General features: G+C 33.6%; 1 protein-coding gene across 2 annotated transcripts in view; it reads left to right on the top strand.

The window, feature by feature from the left end:
• Positions 1-15587, top strand: part of Rchy1 (Ring finger and CHY zinc finger domain containing 1) — a 55637-nt gene that overhangs the window by 11597 nt on the left and 28453 nt on the right. For both annotated transcript variants that reach the window (XM_072543254.1, XM_072543255.1), the window contains exons 2-5: positions 3998-4159; positions 4216-4371; positions 9299-9577; positions 13035-13128. In XM_072543254.1, the coding sequence (XP_072399355.1) occupies positions 3998-4159; positions 4216-4371; positions 9299-9577; positions 13035-13128 (691 nt within the window). The remainder of the gene's footprint in view (positions 1-3997; positions 4160-4215; positions 4372-9298; positions 9578-13034; positions 13129-15587) is intronic.

Genomic DNA, 15587 nt, shown 5'->3' with positions numbered 1-15587 from the left:
TCTTATTCTACCTCTATTTCTCTTGTTTATTGTCCAGTTTTCGGACCCATATGTCAGGATACTTCTTGTCAGGGTGTTATTCTCGTTATAAAATGCTTCACTTATCTCGTCCGGTTTGTCAGCTGTAGGGGCATATACCTGGATAATGTTAGATGTAATTGGGTAGGTATTAAGTTGAAGGAGGAGTATTCTTTCCGATATAGGTACAAAGTTTTTAACATGTCTGGCAGTTTCTTGATTTAAGATTATACCTACCTCATTTTCGTGTCATAGCATTAGCTATAAAAAGAGCTATTAAAATTTGAACTGATATTATTTTGATTTTTTTTATGAGTCACTCTCCCCAATTTCTTGTCATACTTTATAACTAACTAGTGATTTTGCCCGTCACCATGCGACGGGGAATCTAATCAATTGCATCTACAATCTCTCCACTTAATTTTTTCTGTCTTCCTCCTATTTAAGGCTAGGACGACAACAGAATAATATTTTAATCTGTTGTACAACTTTCATAACAAATAAGTCGCTTTTTGAGAGTCGCTGAACTTTTTGCGTAAAGTCGTCTTATGAAATCGACCTGCGTTTAAAACAAGCGTAATTCCACTTTGGCAATTTATTTGTTGGGAAAGCTCGAGTTTTGTGTTATATATTTTACCGATCACCAAATTCGCAGCCAATTTTTTAGTATCAACAAAATTTTCAAAAGAATTAAAAATTAAATTTTTAAAATAATAAACTTTTTGCGTGGAAGGGCCGTTCGTTTCATCTCCAGATAAATATTGTCCTATCTACAGATAGTTATCTGAAGAATCCTAGACATTTACTTATAAAATAAAATGTACCCGTCTTTTCACGTCAAATTATGTTGTTGTTACTTATCTGTAAGATAAATTTAAAATTTATTTCGGAACACACCAATATTTAATTAATTGTCAAAGAAATCACAATAATGTTTTAATATCTCTTTTGATTATACAATTTGTGGTGGTAGGAATAAACTAAATTATGTAAAGAAAAATTTAATAACGAATAAAAAAATAATACATGTTTAATGATTCTTCTCAGTTTTTTTCATAACACTAAAATATTATATAAGTTTAGCTCGAACATCTTCAAAATTGTCTTAATTTTGATCTCTCGCTAGGTTATACTCGTAGAATGTTGCTGTAGATTAGAACCGTTGAATCTTTTCAACCTTACAGCCACTTCCACTGGATGAAATAGTACCTAAACCTTCCCTTCCATACATAAAAAGTTATGTTGCATACCTGGTTCTAATATGAAGTTCATTATAGAAATTGGATTGTTTAGTGGACTTCTTAAAAATGACTTTACTTTATAATATAATTGTAAAAATAAACTGCTTGATCTTATACTGTCAAACATATCCATAACCAATCTAACTAGGTCTGGGTCTCCTTTGGTACCTGAAGATTATTATCACCCGGCACTAGAAATGTTACTAGAATATAAAGATAATTCATACACTGAGAGTAATATACAACAGTGTTATAGGTATGATTATGCCAGGGGGGACTTTAATCTTCTGTATCAATTAATAAGGGACACTGACTGGTCAGATATGTATAATTGTATAACTGTTACAGATTGTATTAATCAATTTTACGATAACTTGTATGACTGCATTGATCAAGCCATCCCAAAAAAAATTATTAAAAATAGACAAAAACAGAAATATCCAGCTTATTTTAGTATAGACCTTATTAAAAAAATCAGACAAAAAAACAAATTAAGCAAACATAAAAATAAGGAAAGCTAGTGCTATCGATAACAATAAATTCAAGAGTCTTAGAAATACTATTAAAAATCAAAAATGAATTTATGCAGCATCAAAATAATATTCAAGATAACATTTTGCACGACCCAAATAGTTTTTGGACATTCATAAAAAGTAGGAGACAAACCAGCGGTTTTCCTCAAGAGATGTCTTTAAATGATCATACATATACAGGCCCTCAGGATATTGCCATGGCTTTCTCTCATCATTTTAGCTCAATTCATCAGGTATCATCCACACATCAGGGTAGTTCACAGGGATCTTTTAACTTTTCAGTTATTAGTGAAGAAGATGTGAAGGTTAGTATAACAAAATTAAAGCCAAAAAAGGCCACAGGTAGTGATAATATCCCTGCCTATATCTTTAAAGGATGTTCTGATATATTTCAAAAGCCATTATCACATCTATTTAATCTATCTCTTAAAACTAACACCTTTCCAGACAAACTCAAAGAGGCTACCATTACTCCAGTTTTTAAATCAGGTAATAGAAACAATATAGAAGACTATCGTCCTATAAGTATCCTTAATTCCCTGGCTAAAATATTTGAATCTATTCCCTATATGAATATACTGAAAAATTTTGAAAATGAATTTGCTCCAGAACAACATGGTTTCTTGCCTGGGTTATCCACAACTAGTAATCTGTGCATTCTGTCTAATTTTGCTAGTGAGGCAATAAATAATAAACTCCAATTAGATTTAATAATGACTGACTGCTCAAAGGCCTTTGATATGGTTGACCATGGCATTCTTTTATCGAGATTGAATGAGTTTGGTTTTTCGCATGATGCTTGTACATTTATAAAATCGTATGTGGATTCAAGGTTTCAACGAGTCAAAATTATTGGTAGGTGTTTATCAGATAAATTTCAGGCTACATCTGGTGTCCCCCAAGGGAGCAACTTAGGGCCTTTGTTTTTCTTAATTTTTGTCAACTCACTACCACAATCTCTTAAATTTTCTTCTAGTTTGATCTATGCTGATGATTTTAATCTTTTTAAGACTATACATACTTCAAATGATTGTCAGTTACTACAGCAGGACCTGACCTCAGTTGTGGAATGGTTTAGGGACAACAATATGATCTTGAATATTAAGAAGTGTAGAGTCATATCTTTTACTCGCAAAATCGACTACATTCAAAATAATTATAGAATTGACAATTGTGTAGTATCTAGGAAAACCAAATGTAAAGATCTGGGAATATACTTACAGGCTAACATGAAATTTAATGAACACTATATAAATATTGTTAATAAGGCCTACAAAATATTGGGATTTGTAATAAGAAATTCCAAACACTTTAGTATAAACACAACCATTAGACTATAAACGCTTTAGTCAGACCAAACTTGGAATATGCATCAGTGGTATGGACTCCTGAAGCCAAAGTTCATATTAATCATATAGAAAAGGTACAAAAAAGATTTCTAAGGTATTTATACCTTAAGAAATACAATGTGTATACTCACCTTACGCCATCAAAAGAGTTGCTTCAAATATTTGGCTTGCAGTCATTAGAGCAAAGAAGAAACATGCATTGTGTTGTGTTTATTCATAATATCATTAACAATGTTAAATATAAGACATGTGGTTTGATCAACTTTATTAGGTTTCATGTGCCAAAGGTCAACCTAAGAGTAAACAGTAATGACCTATTTTCTTGTAGTCCGTATAATTCTTGTGCAATAATAAACTATATGCAATATCAGTGTAATGCGTTAATAAAGATCTGTGATATAGACCTCTTTACCTGTAGTGTAAGGGATATTAAAAAATGTTATGAATAGTTAAGTAATGGACTGAATTTTAAAATATTATTAACTTGTGTCTTTTTTTTAATGTGTTTTGCTTTCTGTGTTTTTATTTTGTAATTGTGTGTATATTGTAGTATATTATATTTTTTGTGTGTATATTTTTATACCAAGTAATGAGCACTCTTACATGTAATTACTACCTAGGTGATGTTTGTAAGTTTTAATAAATAAATAAATAAATAATCAGAATCTCCTTGTAAGAACCCATTTCTATTATCTCCATTTAAACTTCTTATCAAGACTAAATTTTGATTTTATTTTCTGGCTTTAAAGAGAATTAATTGACAACAATTTCAATTTAAAATAGGTTTATTTTGACGTTTCGATTTCCACTTTGTAAATCTTTCTTAAATACGAATTTAGCATTATTTTTGTTATAGACTCCATGTTGCAAGAAAGTATACACCTGCAGATTTTGTCATGACGAAAATGAAAACCATAAGTTGATTAGAAAAGAAGTAACTGAGCTAATATGTGCTGTGTGTGAAACAAAGCAAAAAGTCCAAAGCTCTTGTCAAAACTGTGGGGTAGCTTTTGGGAAGGTAAGTTCATGTAAAATGTATACAGCAAAAGTTATTTTAATTTTTTTTGTTTGTAGTATATATGTCTCGAGTGTAATTTATTTGATGATGAAGACAAAAAGCAGTTCCATTGCAAGGGATGTGGGATTTGTAGGATTGGTGGAGCTGATAGATTCTTTCATTGTGAGAAGTGCAATATGTGTCTTCCAAACCAAATTCAATCAGGACATAAGGTAAGGGACATTTTATACGGAAATTTGTTTTCTAGAAAAACTGGAATTCTTAGAATTCTAGAAAACAAATTTAGGCTCACAGCCTTAGACCAGCATGGGGTGTGAGTTATTAGTCATATATAGTATATAGAAGATTAAATCGCGAAATTAAAATAATCGTTAAGTTTTCTAAATTATTTCAATTTCCTTCACCATTTTCTTAATATTTCTGTTTCCGTAAGAACCTTCTACAAAGAATTAGAAAATTAAAAAAAGATGAATGAAATCGGTAAAGTGCTTAAGTTATGGAGTGACCAATGGAAATAAGGACTCATTTTTATATAATATATAGAAGAAAATGTCACTTAGTAAATGTCATTCTATTGTAGCATTTGCATTTTCCTTGATATATATTTTGATATCCCCTCGTATATGTATTAAATTGAAATCCCCTCATATATGTATTAAAATAACGAAGAATGTTTTCCATGTTTCTCTGTTCCTATCGTACGAGTTAAAACCCAAATAGTATTTCGTTCTTTTTAGCGTTGCCTAGTAAAATAAACCATTTTTAGAGTTGTTTATATCACGGACGCAAACTCTTTGATATTTTTCTTTGATCGAAACCGCTAAATATTCTGCGTTTCAAATAAACATTCATTGAGATCGCTGAGAAGTTTCTGCCGGCAAGATAATTGTTCACTCTCGCCTCTCGCTGAGGCGTGGTCAAGAGCGGTCAAAGTTTTCTGTTTTGTTCCTTTTCATGGAAAATGTGTAGCAGTTTAATCAGTTTAATGGTTCAGTTGCAGTTTAAGTGAGGTTTGGAAGAATCGTTATTTCCATCCTCGTTTTGTTTCTCTCTGGTTGCCATCCCAGGCTTTTTGGCAGTTTGGAGACGGATTTGTTCGTGTTCAGAGATTGCCAATCCAGTTTGAACCCTCAGAAACTTTAGTGCTTTTTTTTTTGGTGAAATCAGGTAACTTTTTCTGTATTTTAATTTTAAATTAACAACAGACATTTTTTTTTAAATAATAATTGCTTTCATTATTTAAAAAGATAATTTTTTATTTGCAACAATTTTTTATTTACCACAGTGTTGTTCGCAACAGAGTTTGTAAATGAATAAGACATAAATATGTAAGTTTTTCTTCTTTATCATTTTGGTATAAATCTCTGTAACTATTAATATATAGTCGGTTCGCTATATTTACGCGGGTTTCGGATTAAAAAAATTATGCTAATGACTCATTGATAACCAGTTGCAGTAAACGACTTCCCAGAAAATTAGGTAAAAACTGCATTAATGGTCATATTTTAAAATACATTAAAATAACATTAGGGTAGGTATAAATTTGTTACAATATTGCAGTTGAATTGATTCTTTGCCAGTGTTGACATTGTATGTTTGGTGGAAATATTTAAAAATGCCTAGACGTGTGTTAGATGTAGATAGTCTAATTTGTAGTGTACATAAGTATTTTACGGATGAAAAAGAAAATGGCGGTCCTTTAAAATCGGTAATGTCTGTTCAACAACGCGTATGTGATGCTCTAGGAATTAGTGAAACCAAACTAAGAGGAGTATTACAAAATCGCAATAATGAACGGCCGAAAGAAGATCACCGAAAAACTCGCATATCATTGAAAACGAAAGATATTCCAGATGGAAAAAAATTTGAAATTCGTGATACCATTTATCGAATGCGAGCCAACAAGGAACATGTGACCTTAAATGCAATTCTCTAGGAATTAAAAGATAGAAAATTTGACGAAATTGGCAGAACAATTCTATGGCAAGTGATACATAATTTGGGTTTCAAATTTCAAAAGCAGGATAACAGAAAAGCCCTTTATGAAAGAAGTTCTGTTGTGCATAAATGAATTAACTTTCTAAGAAAATATTCTAAATTAAAAGAAGAAAGGGCAAATTTTATATATTTAGACGAAACATGGATATTTTCTAGGGGTGCAACCAAGAGAATATGGCAAGATGATAACGTAAAGTCTATCAAACATACTGATGGAGAAGGGAAGCGACACATAATTTTACATGCAGGAGGGAAATCGGGTTTTATAGAAGGTGCTGATTTAATATTTTCATCTAAATCAAAATCAAGTGACTATCACGATAATATGAACACAGAAATGTTTGTAAAATGGTTACATGAAAAACTTCTCCCAGGTTTAAGTGAGCCCAGCGTAATTATTTTAGACAATGCACCTTACCATTCTGAAGTATTAAACAAAAGTCCAACGAATTCTTGGACTGTTAATAAAATTAAAGAATGGTTGACAAAGGAACATAATAATATACCATTTACACAACATATTTTAAAATCAGAATTATTACGCTTGGCAAATATCCACGCAAAACCAAAAACCTTTTTTGTGGATCAGATTATTGAAAGTTACGGTCATCCAGTTTTACGTCTGCCACCGTATCATTGCCAGTTTAATCCCATCGAATATATATGGGGAATAGCAAAACAATATTATGACAACCATATTGGGTCTAACGGTTATAGCGACGACGCAGTTCGGGAAACTTGGCGAAAGGCACTTTCAATTGTAACTCCAGAAGTGTGGTGCAACTGTATATTCAAGTGCGAGAAACTAATAGAAGATTGGTGGACTCGTGAAAATAAAATAAACGAAATAAGTCCAATCATAATAACAATTAATGGTGATGACAGTGATGATGATGATGACGATTATGATATTTTTGATGATAATGACTGATTTTCATTTTTGTTGGCAAGTTAAATTTTTTTATTTTTCATTAAAAATTCTCTCCATGGAACAAATATACATAGACCATATTTTCTGTGTGAAGTGTAATATAAAGTTATTATTAGGTTTATATTAGCCACATTAGACTCCATTAATGAAGTAATTCTCCTTATTATACTGTCAATTATATAAAAGATTTTCCATTATTATTTAATTAAAAAAAGTTATGGATTATTTTTCATTTCATTTGACCAGTTGATATTTCCCCAAAGAGCAGGTAATTAAAACTGGGTACTTACAATAAAATTTTTAATCCGAAACCCGCGTAAATATAGCGAACCGACTATAGTATTGTTTTGTGCCATTTGTATTTTTGTAATTGTTTGTGGTGACACAACAATAAATGTTTGATTTATTGCTCTAAACCATTTTTTTTTATTTATTTAAAAAAGTTTATAACCCTTTTTTTTGAGTTTCCTTTAAAAAGATATATTTTTTATTTCTAACAATTATTTCAATAGTTACAACTAGTTGTTGTAATCGTTATAATTTGGCACCTCCAAGCGGCGTCCATTTTAAATTGCTTAAGAGGTCCTTCCTGTTGTTTGTTTTGTTTGTCCATTTGTTCCAGGATATTCATGTCAGTACCTCTTTGATTCATTTTTTGTAGTTGCCCCAATCTAATCCCCTTGTCATTCAACTAATCCACGACCCAGCTCTCCAAACAAACCCTGAGTGCCGTTCGCACAGTTTCGTTTATTTTGCTTGCCCTATCTATACTATACTATACCCTATGTGGTAGGCAAAATATCTACGTTACAATTTGGCGCCCAACGTGGGTATTATTATGAGGGTTAAGAGTTGGGGACAGAAGTTACTGGGATGGAGATAGGGCAAGCAAAATAAACGATACTGTGCGAACGGCACTCAGGGTTTGTTTGGGGAGCTGGGTCGTGGATAAGTTGAATGACAATGGGGTTGGATTTGGTGCAACTACAAAAAATGAACCAAAGAGGTACTGACATGAATCTCCTGGAACAATAAGTAAAGAATTATCTTTATTACGAATAACTTAATCTTAATAAAGAACTTTATTAAGAATAAAGGCGTTAACCTTTTTTAAAAAACACAACAAACCAATGTCAAAAATGATAAAACTAGCTGTCATAAGATCTACAATATTAATTATCAAAATTTTAATTGTTATGAAAGCAATTATTATAAAAAAAAAAATGTCTGTCGTTACTTCAAAGTAAAAACACAAAAAGTTACCTGATTTCACAAAAAAAAGCACTAAAGTTTCTGAGGGTTGAAACTAGATTGGAAATCTCTGAACACGAACAAATTAATCTCCAAACTGCCAAAAAGAATGGGATTACAACCAGGGAGAAACAAAATGAGGATGGAAATAACGGTTCTTCCAAACCTCACTTAAACTGCAACTGAACCATTAAAATGATTAAACTGCTACACATTTTCCATGAAAAGAAACAAAACAGAAAACTTTCAAATTCGACGTAAAATTTTGGACATAACGCTGAGGCCCTCCGCTCTTGACCCCACCTCAGCGAGAGTGATCTAATAATGTTTTAAATTCATTCGCTTAACTTAGCATAAACAAAACATATAAACTGGAATATTTATTTGAAACGCAGAATATCCTAAAAGAGGCTTCGATCAAAGAAAATACCAAGGAAATATAAACAACTCTAAAAATGGTTTATTTTACTCGGCGACGCTAAGAGGAATTAAAACAATTATTTCGTCTTTTAATACGTACGTTTCAATATATTTCTTAAGAGCGCGAAATTAAAATAATCGTTAAGTTTTCTGAATCATTTCAATTTCCTTCATCATTTTCTTAATATTTCTGTTTCCGTAAGAATCTTCTACAAAGTATTAGGAAATTAAAAAAAGATGAATGAAATCGGAAAAGTGCTTAAGTTATGAAGTGACCAATGGAAATAAGGATTCATTTTTATATATATATATATATATATATATATATATATATATATATATATATATATATATATATATATATATAGAAGAAAATATCACTTAGTAAATGTCATTCTGTGGAAGTGGGCAAAGATAATACAAAGAAATGTACTAATATTATTAACATTATTAAAAAACTAAATTCGAACTAATAACTAAAATAAATTGTTTAAACGAGTAGATTATGCGTATTAATTTGTTTGAAAATATTTTTCTAGTGTGTGGAAAACGTCTCAAGATCCAACTGTCCTATATGCCTAGATGACATCCATACATCCAGAATAGCGTGTCATATACCACCATGCGGCCACCTTCTACACAGACCTTGTTTTGAGTCACTTTTATCCAACGGCCTCTACGCATGTCCTATCTGTCAGACATCGCTAATGAATATGCAGCCATTATGGAAGTATTGGGACGTGGAAATAGAAAATACACCGATGCCATCGGAATATAGTAACTATTATGTAGGAATATTATGCAAGGACTGTCACCAGGTAATAACTTAATTTTTGTATGATAGGGGTAGGAAAATAAGTATAGGCTCGCGAGATATTTACGATCCGGTAGTAACATGTGACAAGGAAATAACGTGTTGGTGAATTGGATTGATATTATTCTCGATGCAGTATGTTAGCTTTGTGTTAGGATGAAAGCACATTACGAAGTGTCGCAATTAAATAAGTGGACTAATGCTACAAATTATTTTATTGTCTTAAAATTTTTCCATTATTGAAACCAGTGTTGGAATTAAGGTTTTCAAGAACTTCCATCGCTTTTGCTATCACTGCTTCCACACTCTCAAATCTTTTCTCTTTAACTCCGATTTTACCTTAGGAAATAATAAAGTCACATAGGGACAAGTCGGGCGAATACGCTGGATGGTCAAATTTTTTTGATTTCTTTTGTTCTGAAGTGAGATGTTTTGACATAATTTTTGCGCAAATTTTCTGCGTTTTTAATGATTAATTTTTATCATATTACCAGTCAAACTCAAGAAATAGAAGAAATCGAAAACGAAGTGATGGACACCATAGGGACACCGAAATACCACTTATCAAGCCTTCAACAAGATAGCATTAAAATACTGTATCAATAACGATTAGACAGAAAACTAAAGGAGCATGTATACGAAAGAATGAATACATGTGTTAGCACGAGAAGCGTTAGGACAAACTGAAAAAGGAAATATTTTAAATAAGAACATATGGTGGAGGAAAGCAGTTCGCTCGCAGTATCAGTCGGTAACGCATCGCTGTCCCGATCGTTCCAACAGCGGAATAGAAGTCGCAATTCCAGTTATAGATAACCGTTCCACCTAGGTAACTGTTCCACATAGGATCCACCATAAAAGTTCCAGATAACCAACGTTACCAGATAGATATCGAAACCTAGGTAACGATTCCGCATAGGATACACTAGAAAAAAGACAACAGTTACGGAACTGTTTGAATGAGGATATAGCAAGAATATCTAAACTCAATACAGACTGTAACTTATACAAACCAGCCGGTTGTTGGACTTTCAAATGTTAACAGTACTGCAAAAACACAAATGTAAAGGAAGTCTATCAACATTTAGTGCTGAACAGGGTTGACTCTCAGAATAAGAACCCACAACAGTACAGTGCAGTGTACGCTCAGGACACCCAGGTCGGTGGACTTTAAAACCGAAGTGTAATGAAAATGCCTCGCATGAAAGTCTTGACGCACAAACGACAACCCATCCCAAATTTCCTCTCCTTAAACCTCCTCACCTTTCGAACTTAACAATGACAACCAATCCACCAGCTCACGGTCCTCCCGTGTGTCCAACACAATAGATGGTCGTTACCCACAGACCCCCTAGAATTTCCAGGACGTGGTGGCCACACTAATGTACAACTTTACACCGACTACACACAGAAAAACACCAAAGTGGACATGATCAAAACCCACACCCTTTTCCTGATCTTCCTGGTATCTAAATAATTCCACCGAAATACCTTAATAATTGACTTAACCTAATAATTACCTAAATAATTCAAATACGTTAACCAAATTTTAAAAAATGTTTAAATCAAAGAAAACTCTTCTTCGAGATATGGAGTATTAATTCGATATCTAATCTACAGGAGAACAAGCGATCCTATTCACCCACCAACTCATCCCACAGATCTCACTATTACTAGAAGATCTGAACTCCTGTACCGACAATAAAAACAGCTATCTCCAAATGCAAACCACCCCATTTATCTTACACAACCAAAAAATCCCTAACCAGACCAACCTTCCCTGACCAAACTACAACCAGAAAATCCCTTCCTTCACCCAAAACCCCCCAAAATACACCCCAAATTTGTCACACTGCTCAACCAGACCAAACTCCCCGACCAAACTACAAGCAGTCAACCCCCTCCATCTGCCAAAACATAAACTATAATAAAAATCCCAAACCAATACAAAATTAATTGAAGACACCCACTAAGCATTTGTTAGCAGCTAATATTCTTCCAGATCCTATCAGCCAACGACCTTCTCCCAAATAATATCAACCTTCTAAAAGTCTTCCCCAACCAAAAGGCAGCCAGCTTTCTAAAGTGCCAACCCACCGACGTCCACTACTTCCAAGCAAAACTACGCATCGTAGCGTAAATTCTCACTTCCACGCAGACCAACTTCCACTTAGTTATTTGGACAAAACCTATCCCAAAAAGACATAGAGGATATCCTCCCCGAAACTCACTTTCTATTTACCAAAGTCGTTCGAATTATTGCCCGTTCTGACAATCTTTCAGTCTTCATGGATTCTAAAACCAAGTTCCTTTTAAGGAATTTTAGCATTAAGAAGGGAAAATACATTGCGAGATCACTAGATGGAACAATGTGATACTTGTTTGTCTAAAGTACTGCTCGTCATGTTGCAAAAGCGGCCATCTCAACACCGAAGGCGTCCAAAAGATCATTTGTCCCAACTGTGGACAACAATACAAATCGCTGGCTTGCTCCTCAGCAAATGTTCCATTCTACCCATACTGCCGTGGTAATCACTCTGCCTTTTCTCCCAAATGTCCCATAAGAAAAACACCATCAAGCAGTCCGTACCCAAACACAACCCGTGACTACCTTTAAGCAAACCTCTATACACGAACTCACCTCAGACATTAAGTCGTTAATCCACTCCATGTCTATGATCCTTTCAACGCCTTCCCGTACAAAAGAAACGACACAGTCAACCAAATATTTACCAAAATCCGAAACTAATTCCCATAACACCCTCTCAACTCCCCGAGGGTGTTCACTCGATAGCCACCATCCGCAACTCAAACACAATTCATCAACCCACACGCTGAAAAGTGAATACTCTCGACACACTCCTTAAGAGTCGCTGATTCAATACACAAAGAACACAGGGGAAATCGCTTTTCTGTGGTTATCCAATTTCATTGCAAATTGATACCTGTCCTAGGAGAGCACCTAGCCACCGCTATCTTCGACGCGTTTACTAAAAGTCCAACAATTCTGAAAGGAATTGTTTTTTATACAACAAGCTTGTGATTTGGTTGCGAATTTCTCACCCCGTTGATCAACACACACAACAAAGCGAAGCACAACAGGATGTTTACAGAACCCCACCCCACTCCCAAAAGGAGAAGCCACACCTTGAAGGTGCAAAGAGCCTAAACGAAGTTTTATATCTAGTTGTGACTGAAGAAAAGAAATCGAAAACGAAACCAAAATAAAAAACAAAATTTACAAAAGATGGCTATGTACAAAATATTGTTATGTCACATATCCCTGATTGCGACTCTGTGCTTTACCGAAGTCGAGAATTCGTCACGAATACAAGTCACAGGAAATTTAGAAAAATCCTATTTTGTTTTTTTTATTGTTTCGATTACTATCTTGCCTTATCAATCACGACAATAAACAAATGATTGAACGAGAATTTTTTAAATCGCTGCTTTAATTTTAGGAGAGTACAGTAAAATTTCACGTGGTAGGGTTTAAGTGTGTACACTGCGGCTCATACAACACCTGTAGAAATAAAGGACCTGTTACTATACGAGGTAAGTAATAATTTTATATGTGTGATATAAGTTGCTCTATTAACATTGTAAGGTAATAACCATTCAACTTTGTGTGATAAGTTTGATAAATAAGAGGGTGTCCACAGAATATGCCATAAAGAAAAGTACGAAGAAGGTAAAATGTGCCAAAATATTAATGTGTATTGCTTATATAGTGATTGCCATTGAGAGACGAATATAGAACCTATCAATTCTCGTCTTCCAGGTTTGGACCGTGTGTTGTTTGGATGACACGCCAGTGTCCTGGCGATTGATACGATCCTATGGTCGGAGCGAGGGTCGGTGGTCGTCGTCTCGTAGTGTCGATCGTAGAGTACTAGCAAAGAATATAGACGCTTATAGAAGAATTGTTCAAATGGGCGATTTGGTTACGGTTTATACTTCAAAACACTCCTCCTGAGGGTGGCTGCATAAACTCAAAGCGTGGCACCGTGGCGAAAATTTCATAATGAAATATGTAGATAGGGGGAAGTGGGAAAGGAGTACGAACGGGTAACTTTGCATCTACGCCTAAACAAATTTTATCTAGAAATTTATGACATTTACTAAAATATCATCTTCATAACTGATTTTTTTATTCATATATGAATGAATGAATAAATTATTGGTTTCAAAAATGAAACCGCAGAAGTTCATTTTGACCTCAGATAGGAGCCTCATTAAGTGCTTGCTCCAGTTTGTTAATGATCAAATTTGCTTGAGCCCGATCTAGTTGAGTAACAGGATGGTGCCTGTGTGCTACCACTTTTGTCAGGGTGCTTTATGACCTAGTCTGCTCGTTAGAGCACCTTGAGTTCTTAGCAACTCTGTTACGAGGAGGTTGATGGTATTCTCCCGAAGTCTCTTTTTATCGTTGGGTGTTGCTGATTTGGATTTCTAAGGATTTGCTATGGTCTATGTCCCAGCAGCCATTTTTGCCTTTTTCTTATATTCCTTTGTTGAGCTCTAGTGAGGAGTTATTTGAGACTTACTTATTTATTTTTTAATTTAAAAATCCGAAATTATACCTACTTCACAATTTCGAATTCTCCAATTGTAAAAAATAATTCTTTGGCGTATGTGTTAAAAAGCAATCCTAGCGTACTAACAAGATCAGGAATTGTTTTTTGATCAAAACCCTTACAATTTTTTGAGCTTTCTCTCCCGGTGATTGACTTTTAATTAATTTTATTTATAGTTTATAAAAAGAGAGTTGTAATTATATTATTTGTAGATTTGTACATTATTTCAATTAAAAATTTGAATCATAATAATTTTTCTAAAAAGATTAATTAATTAAAAGTTAAAACAATATTATTTTCTCTAAAAAAATTTATAAAACGCAAAAATTTAATCCTATTCTACGACCACGCGGCATCTATATATAAAAATATCTAAAGTTGCATTTATTGCCCCACTCTTTCATATTTTAGAAGCAATAGTAGAGCCACAGCTGACATGACCGCTCCTTAGTGGTACCACGTGCGTTCCACTCGACCCACTTTTCTTTATCTATGGCCCACTTTTTGCTAACTTTCAAAAATAACAGTGAACAATTCTTCTATATTCGTATATTCTTTGGTACTAGGGTCGAGGGTCAAAAGATACTAAGCTCGACTCGAATACTATGGTCAAAGTCTATGGTCCGATACCTGGCTCGAGGCTGGGTGCTGCGCTTTGACAGTGAACGCTGGCATTTTAAAAATAATGCACTTATTTTACCTGGCGATGATAATATGATACCATCCCATGGTCGCAGTGAGGAGTGAGGGTCGGCGCCTCGTTATGACCGCACACTAAGACACTTTTCAATTAAAATGCAATAGAATTTGCTCTTTATTATTTTCGTTATAATTTGTGGACACCTTTATATTTAGCTTATTTTTAAACTTATACAATTTTTTTGTTTTGATTTTTTGCTTCAAAGATTAGTATCTAATATAATTATTCTTGAATACCCTATGTAGGTAAATCAAGCAAACTCATTGAGCAATAAAAAAGTTAGTACTGAAAAAAATTTTAATTCTATAAATTCTAGTTTATTATTGGTGTATCGGTCATTGCAAAACGTACTATAACTACAGTAAAGTACCACAATCGTAGCAAGTGACTCATGTTTTAATGGATTTTTATAGACCAGTAAAATTGGACGTTTACCTTTAGAAAAAAATATTTTTGTCCTGACAAAAGGAGAAACTTTAATGATTATTTAATAAACAAATTAGTTGATTATTGCCGAATATGTTTAATCTGTTAAAAATTAACAAAACCTTCTTCTTGTGACTGTTCAAAGAATATGCGTTCAGATAGAAGAGATCTCATTTTATATAAAATTCATTGCAACAATTGGACTGGCCTATTTTTAAACTGTTCAAATGTTTTGGCGAAGATTTGGGTTCTAGGAAAAATGTAACGTTGTCAGCGTATATGATTCAACTTGAAGTTATTTGCAGTGTTGT

Source organism: Diabrotica undecimpunctata, chromosome 9 (assembly GCF_040954645.1).
Source record: "Diabrotica undecimpunctata isolate CICGRU chromosome 9, icDiaUnde3, whole genome shotgun sequence".
NCBI lineage: Eukaryota > Metazoa > Arthropoda > Insecta > Coleoptera > Chrysomelidae > Diabrotica > Diabrotica undecimpunctata.
The sequence above is the reverse complement of the archived record's forward strand: the minus strand, read 5'-3'. Positions and strand labels throughout refer to the sequence as shown.